The sequence below is a fragment of the Vespa mandarinia genome, chromosome 17, assembly GCF_050613455.1.
Source record: "Vespa mandarinia isolate Hongniang chromosome 17, ASM5061345v1, whole genome shotgun sequence".
Lineage (NCBI taxonomy): Eukaryota > Metazoa > Arthropoda > Insecta > Hymenoptera > Vespidae > Vespa > Vespa mandarinia.
Genome location: NC_140826.1, coordinates 2986084 through 2997500, shown reverse-complemented (window position 1 = coordinate 2997500; position 11417 = coordinate 2986084). Strand labels below are relative to the sequence as shown.

Genomic DNA, 11417 nt, shown 5'->3' with positions numbered 1-11417 from the left:
TTTTATTTTTTTGTTTTTGCCTCTAGAAAAAAATAGAAAGAAAAAAAAAAAAAGAGAGAAACGCATCTCAACGAACGCGTTTCCGATTCTCCCATCGTTGGAATGTTAAATCGAAGACGTAGTTACGCAACACATCCGAATTCTTTTCGAGCAAGGTCACAGATCTAGAATGTGGAGGAAGAGTGAGGGCCTTTTTGGCTTCTACGTGGAATATCTTTGAAACGAAAGGAAAAAGAAAAAAAAAAAAAGAAAGAAAGAGAAAAAAAATACGAGAGAATGTAAACGTGAATGGTTCGGACAAAAAAATGACGAAAAAAAAAAGAAAAGATAAAAAGAATTGATCCGATCGACGAGAAATCGAATGAATTCCATCGATCTCCATTTAAAAGTAATACCAAACAAACGTAGTCTCTCTCTCTCTCTCTCTCTCTCATCTGTTAAAAGAAAAAGATGAATGAGAAAGGAGAGAAAAAAAATTAAAAGGAAAAAAAAGAAAAGAAAAGGATAGATAAGCAAATGTCTTCAAAATAACATGATAAGTGTCCTATAATATAAAGGGTGTCTGTTATGAAACATGTAAATTTTGTTATAAAAAAAAAAAAAAAAAAAAAAAAAAAGAAAAAAGAAGAGTAACAACAAATCAGGTTTACATAGAATGAGAATGCCCTGTATATTCTAAAAAAAAAAAAAAAAAAAAAAAAAAAAATCAATATCAATATTATAGTATAATAACTCTTTGAAATTATTTTGTTTTAAGGTCTCACTGAATAGCCAAAGGATGATAAACATTAATAGAACGTAGAGATAACTTTAAGGAGAAACATCAACGATCAAAAGAGATGAACAAAAATAAAAATCAAGAAGCAGCGAAAGAGAGAGAGAGAGAGAGAGAGAGAGAGAGAGAGAGAGAGAGAGAAAGAGAGATAACAAGGTGAGGAATAAGGAGGAGATAATAAAAGGATAAAAGTAGTGGGATAAGAAGACAGGGAAGAGATGTATCTCGCAGAGAAGTATACTACAAGGCGTGTCTTGGTTGGGTAGTATATGTTGGCTACTCAACTCAAAGTAAAGGCGATTACGTCAAATCAAGACTCCATACGAGAGGATTTTTAACCCTAACGCCCTTTTCTCTTCTTCTTCTTCTTCTTCTTCTTCTTCTTCTTCATCTTCTTCTTCTTCTTCTTCTTCTTCTTCTTCTTCTTCTTCTTCATCTTCTTCTTTCCGAAGTATACAGATGATACAACTTTTACATACATACATTGTAACTACTGTTGAGATCCCATTGAAACTTACATACATAGGATGCAAGAAGAAACGATCTTGAGACCTGGCTAAAGGTCTCCGGCTACTATATATTGAGATACTTTAACCTGTCCGTATCCTTAATACGAGATGTATATGGTAAATCGTTTTTTTTCCCCCTTTTCTTTTTTTTCTTTTTTTTTTTTTTTTCCTTATTATCGACGTTATTTCATGGTGAATCGAAAGTACCGGTTTTATGGGACGTTATTTGAATTTGATTTCTTTCTACAATTGGATGCTTAAATTTAGTCCAATGTTTTTGGCCATTGACGATGTTTCTCTTAATAATCTTGAGAAGAATGTTTCGTTCATAAATTTTTTTTATACTTCCACGATTCGTTCGTTTTTCTTTTATTTATTTATTTTTTTTTTTATTTGTTTTTTTTTCTTTTTTCTTTTTTTTATTCGTTTACCAAGATACGCAATACACTCGTGACCTAACACTCAACGTTATTATCCTTATTATTATGAAGGATTTTGTAAATGTAATATTTCTCATGATATTCGATATTTTTGTTTTTTTGTTCATTTCTTTTGTTTTTTTTTTCCTTTCTTTTATACTCATTTAACAGAATACGCAAATATGTATTGAACGATTTTAATAAACAATTATTATATATTAAATTATTTTTTTTAATAAACGATTAAAAAAAAAAAAAAAAAAAAATAATAATAATAATAATAATAATAATAATAATATTTATAAAGAGCATTATGATCAACGATTTTCATCAAAGACCATTCTTTCTTTCTTTCCAGGCCATCGTTCGTCGACCAAAGCGAAGGATTATAAAAAGTAAGAAAGACGACGAAGACGCGATAACAAATCATCATTTCCATCCGTTGTAACGTAGGTACGTAGCAAGTCAAAAGAGAAAGACGCGAGAGAAAGAGAGAGAGAGAGAGAGAGAGAGAGAGAGAGAGAGTCGAGTTAATTACAACCTAACGTACACAAGTTCACATTATATCCATGTACACACACTCTCTCTCTCTCTCTCTCTTTCTCTCTCGTTTCTCTCTCTCTTCCTCACTCTCTTTATAAAAGGAGTTTTACTGTCAGTGTGAGAGAATAAGAAGAAGAAAAAGAGGAAGAAAAAGGAGAAGAAGGAGAAGAGAGATGGAGGAAGGAAAGAATGATTTCAGGATCAGTGGGGGGTTGCTCAGGAAAGAGAGGAGGGCATCGCAAGATTCGACGATTTTAATCTCTCCTCTTCTGATATCCTCCTCCTTGGTACACCTCCTGGAGGCTTCTGCAAACCTGTCCTCTTTTAACAGGCAAGCTTGTCCTTTCCTCTCTCTCTCTCTCTCTCTCTCTCTCTTTCTCTCTCTCTCACTTTCTTCTCCTTTCTCTCTTTTCCTTATTCTTCTTCTTTTTCTTATTATTCTTATTCTTATTCTTATTATTCTTATTCTTATTCTTATTCTTTTTATTCTTCAACGTAACTCATCCTCTTCCTCCTTCAACTCCTCCTCCTCCTCCTCCTCCTCATCCTCCTCATCCCCCTCTTCTTCGTCTCTTTTCTTCTCTTTCTTCTCCTCATCCTCCTCCCCTTTCTCGCCGTTTCGAACGCTATTACGTGCAACGGCTACCGGCACGAAGCCAGCTAACAGCAGGACTACCGATCTCTTCAACCAAGAACTTTCTACCTCCCCCACTCCATCCCACCCCACATCACCCCAACTCAACCCAACCCAACCCAACTCAACTCAAACCAACCCAAGCCAACCCCCCCAGTCATCTCCCCTCCCGCCCAAGAGAAGGGAACTTACAATTAGGCAATTTAAATCAACAGTTCCGATCTCCGACGTTGACGTCGATTACCATTTTTCGTATTAGCACCGGTCACCCTTCACCCTCCCTTACCCTGACCCCCCCTTCCCTCCCTCCTCGTCCCTTCTCTCTCTCTCTCTCTCTACTCTTCTCTTACTCTTCTCTTCCCTTAAGAAAAGAGGGAGGATGGGCTTTACGAACTCAAGCTCCCTGTATTTCTTTCTTGCCTACCGAGATACTCCTCTTCGTGTCTTCCTTCAATCTACTTCCTACGAGGTGATACATTTTTTTCCTTTATTTTATTTTATTTTTTTTTTCTTTTTCTTTTTTTTTTTTTTTTATTTTTTTTTTTCTTTTTTTTTTTTTTTATTTTCTTTCGTTTAGAAAAGATTTTCAATGTAAATAATTGAAATATTTCTTTCGTTGTTCTTCCTTTTTTTCCTTTTATCGTTTATTTTGTTTTTCAGATAACGTACGTGATAGCGATGAAAAATGACGACGACCGATGAGATAATTAATGAATTAATTGAGATAAAAATGAGTAATCAGATTTTGATTAATGTTACGATAACATTAATGGGACGAGAAGTATCTGTAATCTTAAGAACGATCGTCTCTCTTAAACAGGAGTGAAATAACAAAATATATCTCTCTGATGATTAACTATTTATTTCAGCAAGACATTTAAATTACATCTATTTTCTTCGAGAATAATAATAATAATGATGATGATGATGATGATGATGATGATGATGATGATGATGATAATGATAACAACAGTGATAATAAAAATAATAATAAGGATAAGGAAATCGCCTTTGGTATTACCTACAAACAAACAAATAAACAAGTTAATAAACAAACAAACAAACAAACTAGAACTCGCGCATTATTGTACGTTGTTAAAGAAATTACATATTGGAGTATCTGATTTCTTAAAATCTTGAGCTACATAAAAGTGGTAAGCAAGAGTAAACAAAAAAGGATATATAAAAGAAGGATGTAATAAAGTTACTGAATAAAGGATATTATCGTACATATATCGATTGAAATACAAGGAAGGATCGAAGATATAATCCCTTTCTCTGATGTTAGAGAGAAGAAGCCCGAAGGTAAAGTCGTTGTTCACTATGTTTATATTCACCGTTGGTGTGTATCTCTATTCGATGGCCTACTCCTCCTACTCCTACTACTATTCCTCCATCTCCACCTTCTCTTCCACTTCCACCTCATCCTCTTACTCTTCCTTCAGTTTCTTCCTGTTTTGCTTCCATTTTCCTGGAGATCTCGTTCTGCTCTTCATTTTCTGAATCTTACCAGGCAGTGGTCAACAACACACACCGGTTGTGCTGCTGCTGCTGCTGCTGCTGCTGCTGCTGCTGCTGCTGCTGCTCTTACTCTCCCTTTTCTTTACTCTCTATTTCTTCTTCTTCGGTTCACTTTCTCTCCGGTTCCGCATCTCTCCCTACTCTTTCTCTTCTCTTCCTTTTTGTCTTCTCTCTCTCTCTCTCTCTCTGTTTCTCTCTTTCTCTCTTTCTCTCTTTCTTCTTCACTCTGTCCATCTGTCTATCTCTTTCTGTCCCTTGTAGCTAAACAGTAAGCAAGAGTAGGTGAAGCAAGAAGAGATCCGGGATGATTTGTAAATTTACAATCTTAGCTTATACACTTTTCTTCTCACTTTCTCTCTCTCTCTTCCTCTCTCTCCCTCTCTCCCTCTCTCCCTCTTTCACTTCAATATCTGTTAAAGATTCATTGAAGAATTTATGATGATCACTTTTTTTTCTTCTAGGGAAGTACTTACCTAGTCAGCTGATGTGTGATACGAGATTATAGTTTTGTTGTTTCTTTTTTTATTCTTTTTTTTGTTTTGTTTTTTCTTTTTGAATGATTTATCTTCCATCAATATTTGTCGAATGTTACTTTCAATAATGTTTTTCGTTTTAATGATTTCTATTCTTTTTTTCTTCCTTTTTTTTTTATTATTTACTTTCAAAAAAAATATATATATATGTATATATATGTGCAGTATTATAAATTTCTATAATACATGTATATCTGAAATGATTTCTTTTGTATGATAATCGATGAATATTATTTTTAATAACGTTCTCTTTTTTTTTTCGTTGTGAACAACAGGCAACAGGAAGAAGAAGAAGAAGAAGAAGAAGAAGAAGAAGAAGAAGAAAAAGAAGTCGAAGAAGTTTTTGTCACGAATTGGATGAAGAAAATAAGAAGTATAAAGGGAGAGTGTTGCATCAAGAGGACCTTGACATCGAGTGGTTATCAGCTTGCTTTCTTCAATACTACGCCGTTCTCCACCTCCACCTCCACCTCCTCCTCCTTCTCCTTCTCCTCCTTCTTCTTCTCTTTAGAGAAGAAACGACGCTTTGGAGTAGCCACACGTGCACGTTCGCGTCGAAAGTCGATGCACACACGTTGCATCGTACTACGTCTTACCATACTGTACCATTACTACGCCCTGAGTCTTGTGATGAGGAGGTGAGGGAGAAGAGGAAGAAAGAGAGGAGGAGTTCAGAAAGAAAAAGAGAGAGAATGAGAGAGAGAGAGAGATGAACAAACTGGAAGAAGAAGAAATGGTGGGGAAAAAGGGAGAGAGCGGTTTTGCCCCTTTTGCCAGTTCTGCCTTTTTTTCTCGTCCTCTTCTTTCCTCATCCACCATCCTCTCCTCTTCCTCCCCTCCCCCTCCTCTTCTTCCTCCTCCTCCTCCTCCTCCTCCTTCTCCTCTTCTTTTTCCTCCTACTCCTCACACTCTTCTTCACCATCCTTGCTGTAAGACAGGGACGGACCGACGAAGAATGACAAGAGAGAGATTTTACATATTTCTTTGCTTAAATTTAATTTGATTTTTTCTAATATATATATATATATATATATATATATATATATATGTATATATATATATATATTTCATAAGTCATTATATAATCTATATCAAAAGAATTATTTTATTTGTTAAAAAGATGATGAACAGACTGATAATTGTTTTGAGTGTTTGATAGTACAAAAAAAAATTTATAACACACTTTTGAAATTACATTTTATTATCTCTTATTAATTCTTATAATTATATATTATATATATATATATATATATATATATATATATATATATATTTTACAAAATGGGGAAAAAAGAAGAATTCTTAAAACGGTGAATCTACTGGTCTATCTACTTCCCATTACTTGAGTCGTCCTGACCGCGTCACCTCCTTCTAGAGAACCACAAAGTCATCCCAGCCCAGTTGTATTCCAAGTTTCATCTTGACACTTCTCCCTCTTTATACCATGGAGGATTTATCTTCACGCCATTATTGATAACGATTATAACGTGCCTCTTTATAGAACGATAGGAATTATTTGCGAAGACAACAAAGGTGGCATATATGTACATACATACATACATATGTCAATATTTTAAATATATTATATACAGGGTGAGTCGTATAAAAATTATATAGAATATTATTTAATAACATAAGAATACTTTTTAACTCAACTGGAATTGAGAAAAATTATGTTATGTATCAAATATATATTATTATTTTAATAATATTATATATGATACAAAATGAGTCAAATGAAACTAGAAATACTATTAATAGTCACAAAGATGATATAAGTATATGTCGATATTTAAATATATCATATACATAAATTAGACAAATTAATCAAGATACAAATATTATTGAACGGTTTAAACTATATCTTTAATTAAAATATGTATTTGATTTTCAGATATTTCTTGTTATATACATATATATATGTACATCCGATGTGTATGTACATCCGATGGAAATGAAGATAACTCAAATGTCACTGTTGTAAACTGTTACACGTCTAACGTTCATGAAGATCCGTTACACTTGACTCCACTTTTCATTGGCTTCCTATCCGTATTCTTCTTCTACATACATAGAACGAATTTAACTTGGACGACAGGCAGGTGACGAGTCAAATTACGGAAGTCATTGAAGCACTGTGGTTATGAACGTACAAGTTATACGTCTCTTGAAAGAGAAAGAGGCAGAGAGAGAGAGAGAGAGAGAGAGAGAGAGAGAGAGAGAGAGAGAGAGAGAGAGAGAGAGAGAGAGAAAGGGAAGAAATGGAAGACGAGCCACAACCACATCCGTCGTTACAGCCGGCTTTACATTTTCTTTGGAATACACGAGATTTCTTTTGATATTCACCCTTTTCCTTATTCTCTCATCTTCATGAAGAAAACAAAATACCGATTTTATCCTCGTTATGGATATCTCCTACTATAATAATAATAATAATAATAATAATAATAATAATAATAGTAATAATAAAATTAAATTTTTTGAAGATTTGAAGAAAGCAAAATTGATTGACTTATGTAAGTTATCAATTGTTTTCATTACAATGTAAAATATTATCGAATGATCTTCACTTTTATTAAGAATAATGTTGTTTCAAATAAATTCAAGAGATTCAAAGGCTCGTACAAAATTAATTATAATAATTATTTTTTTATATAAAGAAATGATAATCTGAAAAGATCTACAATAAATAACGTAGGATATTATGAATAATTGAAATAATAATAATAATGATAATAATATGAGTGCATGAAAAAAGTCAAAGGATTTTGTTTTTTCAAATTAATTAATTCAATAATTAATTACATTACTTAATGATAATTTTCAATTAATTATTAACAAATAAATACAGGATTTTATTCAGAAAAGAAACAAACAGAAATAATAATAATAATAATAATAATAATAATAATAATAATAATAATAATAATAATAATAATAATAGTAATGATGATGATGATGATGATGAAGATGATGATGATGATGATGATGATGATGATGATGATGATGATGATGATGATGATGATGATGATGATGAGATGATGATGATGATGATGAGATGATGATGATGATGAATGAATGAAGAGAAAATGAAAGCCTTCTAAAAATTAAATTAAAGAACATTAAATCAATGTGCTCTTTGGCGATTGAATAAGGGGAAAAAAAAAAGAAAGAGAGAGAGAGAGAAAAAAAACATTGGCCAATTTTTTTCCCAATCGTTTCATACCAATTTATCTGTTACAAAGCGTTTGGGACTATAATGTATCTCTCTTTGATCTTTTATTTCTGTACTTAACAAAACCGGTAATTACCGTAATGCAGCGACTCGCCTTAACCGTCCGTAATTTGCATGCCGACCTTTGATCGCGTCATATATTCCTGGCGATGCATTCGATAGCGTGGCAACTATTTTTCCCCGTTTACGAATTAACGTAATTGCATCTATGGAGAGTATAAAAATACCTTCTCTTAGTAAAATTGTTTACGTGAACGCGTACGTGGAATAGAGAATGAAATATAATCCTTTTGCTTTTTATCTGATAAAATCAAAACAAAAAATATTTTATTAGACTCTTTTAGAAAAAAAAAAAAAAGAAATAATAATAATAATAATAATAATAATAATAATAATAATAATAAAATAAAAAGAATTAAATTTTAGAATCAAATTTTAAGAAATTGAAATCGATGAAATAAAATATAAAAGATGATAAGCTGATTGTAAATAATTAAACAAAAAAAAAAAAAAATATGTATATATTATAGTATAAATTGAAATTTTCAATAGACAACTTGATGATCAATTAAATTTCAACAATCAATGAAATCAATTATAAATTTATATCATATGAAAGCACAAATGTATAAAATTTATTCTCTGAATAATTAATTTATGTGTTTTAATATTCTTTTCTTTTTTTTTTTTTTTTTTTTTTTACAGATGTAGAGTATCTGAATTTCGTTTATTTCAATAATAATTGATTTAAGAGACTATTTTTGAAATGTGATAAAAATGACGAAAACACAATGTGTAATGTACTACTGCGAGGATGAGGCATAATAGAAGATGAAGAAGAAGATGAAGAAGAAACAAGAAAAAAATGACAAAACAAAAAAGAAATAAACGAAGAAGTTGGACCAAAGTTTCAATCGGATAAGGTACCAACGAAATAAGTTTAACACTTCGTATCTCGCGTTGCTTGAGCGAGATCAATTACATGGGTCGTTCCTTTTCTTCAGGTCCCCGATCGGTGTATGTATCTGCTTCTTGCTTGCTTGCTTGCTTGCTAGCTCTACGTCCCTCGATCGAACTTGAAGTCGAACTCGTTCTCGACAAGAGAGTAACATGAAGATGCGAAGTAACCGGTGCTTCTTCGATACGTTTGCATTGAAGAAATATAAAAAGAAAAAGAAGAAAAAAAAAAAAAAAAAAAGAAAAGAAACAAAAAACGAAAATGAAAACGAAAACGAAAACGAATAAGAAGAAGGTGGACCAGAAAGATAACTGAGAAAATGATCGACGAAGAGATTAAATAAAGAAAAAAAAAAAAATAAATAAATAAATAAAGATACAGTAGATGATAATAAAGAATCGTCGTTAGAGAATGGAATCTCCTTGAGATGACCTTGAAAAAAAGTGGCGAACATTGTTCAAACAGTGTGATGAAAAATTTTATGAGACAAAATTGAAACTCAATGTAAATTATAGATAAAGCAATTGATTTTCTTGAAGGGGAAGGGTGGGGGGGAGGGAAACAAAAAAAAAAAGAGAATTGAAACATTCAAGTATCTTAAAACATTTTTTTTTCCTTCAATAGAAAACATTCTTTGAAACTTATTTTCCATCGATGACACGAACGAACTTCATTCGAAAATCTTTTCCTACTGATTATCATTAAAAATGTCGAACGAATGAACGGAATCAAGGACATCTGACAACGATAATAACGAAATGTTAAAGGAAAAAAAAAAAAACAAAACAACAAAAGAAAAAAAAGAAAAAGAAAGAAAAAGAAGAAGAAAAATTAATCGTCAAATAGCTACTAATTTCTAACTTGTATAAAAAATTATTGAATACTTAATCTACCGATTAGAAATCCGTGTCAGTCGGCATAAGGCACGAAGGTTTGCACCTTACATCCCTGGAGTCTCTTCTTCTTTTTTTTCTTCTTCTTCTCTTTCGTCTTCTTCTTCCTTTACTATATATATATATATATATATATATATATATATATATATATATATACACACATATATGTACACATACATACGTATTAATATATATATATACACATATAATATATATATATATATATTTTCTGTCTTTTCTCCTCTGCCCTCTCGAGCAATCCAACGACCTATCCTTTTCCGTTTGCCCTGAGGGCCTGTTTTCTTCCTCCTTTTTCTTCCTTATACCCGTTGCTCTCTTTGTACGGCGTCACGGTTGCTCTTGTTGCTGCTCACATTCTCTCTTTCTTTATCATTCTCCCTCTTTCTCTCTTTCTTTAAGAAGTAAGAAAGAAAGAGAGGAAGAGAGAGAGAGAGAGAGAGAGAGAGAGAGAGAAAATACGGTCCTCTTCGAGAGATGTTCCCTCTTCAGTTCCTCTCTCGTATACTCATCCAGTTCTTTTCCTCTCTCTCTCTCTCTCTCTCTCTCTCTCTCTCTCTCTCTTTTTGGATCGACCAGTTGCTCCTTTTGTTTTTCACTAGTATGAGTGAGTGAGAGAAAAAGAGAAAGAGAGAGAGAGAGAGAGAGAGGGAGAGGGAGAGATAGAAAGAGAGAGAGAGATGGTTGGCTAGCTATTGAAGAGGGACTGGAAGGACTGAAAGAGTACACACAAAAGAGAGAGAGAGAGAGAGAGAGAGAGAAAGGGAACACAGTTGAGCGAAGCGTGTCTCGACACGCGAGATGCTGGATCGGATTCGACCCACGGATCCGGATTCACGAAAGTCTCGATCTCTTGGATCATTCTCCTCGGTTCCTTTTTCTCTTTCTTTTTCTTCCTTTTTTCTCTCCTTTTTCTATTTTTTTTCTTTTTTTTTTTTTTTACTTGTCTTTTCTTTCCTTTTTTTTCTTTTCTTCGATTTGACGTTGACAGAAAAAGATTGTCCTCTCTCTCTCTCTCTCTCTCTCTATCTTTCTATCTCTTTCTAAACTTATCACATGTTTTGTATGAAAATGATTAGATTTTGATCATATCAAGATACGTAATGTCAAAATAATCTTGAACAAATTTTTATTTAATTTATATAAAGACAAAAATAAGAAATGAATGATTCAGTATTATAATCTATAATATTTCAATTGATAGTCAATTGTGTATTTTGATAATGATATTGAACGTTATTGTACGTTTTATTTGGACAAAAATGATGAGATAGATGATTGAGAACGATATAATTCAGTATTATCCTATGAAGATATTTTCATCAATTTTTTATTGTTGATATTAACTTGTTTACAGGTACGGAAATGTCGATTAA

The 11417-nt window shown here is 32.4% G+C and overlaps 1 protein-coding gene and 1 long non-coding RNA gene across 2 annotated transcripts in view; both read left to right on the top strand.

Moving 5' to 3' along the window:
* Positions 1-7346, top strand: part of LOC146872466 (uncharacterized) — a 9919-nt gene extending 2573 nt beyond the window's left edge. Inside the window, exons 3-10 of the mRNA XM_085662093.1 lie at positions 758-931; positions 1228-1401; positions 2062-2156; positions 3541-3614; positions 3750-4185; positions 5210-5572; positions 6436-6527; positions 6829-7346. Coding sequence (XP_085518219.1) covers positions 4162-4185; positions 5210-5572; positions 6436-6527; positions 6829-6892 — 543 coding nt within the window. The 5' untranslated portion in view covers positions 758-931; positions 1228-1401; positions 2062-2156; positions 3541-3614; positions 3750-4161 and the 3' untranslated portion in view covers positions 6893-7346. The remainder of the gene's footprint in view (positions 1-757; positions 932-1227; positions 1402-2061; positions 2157-3540; positions 3615-3749; positions 4186-5209; positions 5573-6435; positions 6528-6828) is intronic.
* Positions 7347-7971: 625 nt separating this feature from the next.
* On the top strand, positions 7972-9298 carry LOC118450346 (uncharacterized). Its single transcript, XR_014983148.1, has 3 exons — positions 7972-8237; positions 8875-9092; positions 9174-9298. It is a non-coding gene; the product is annotated as an uncharacterized LOC118450346 (long non-coding RNA).
* Positions 9299-11417: the final 2119 nt, after the last annotated feature.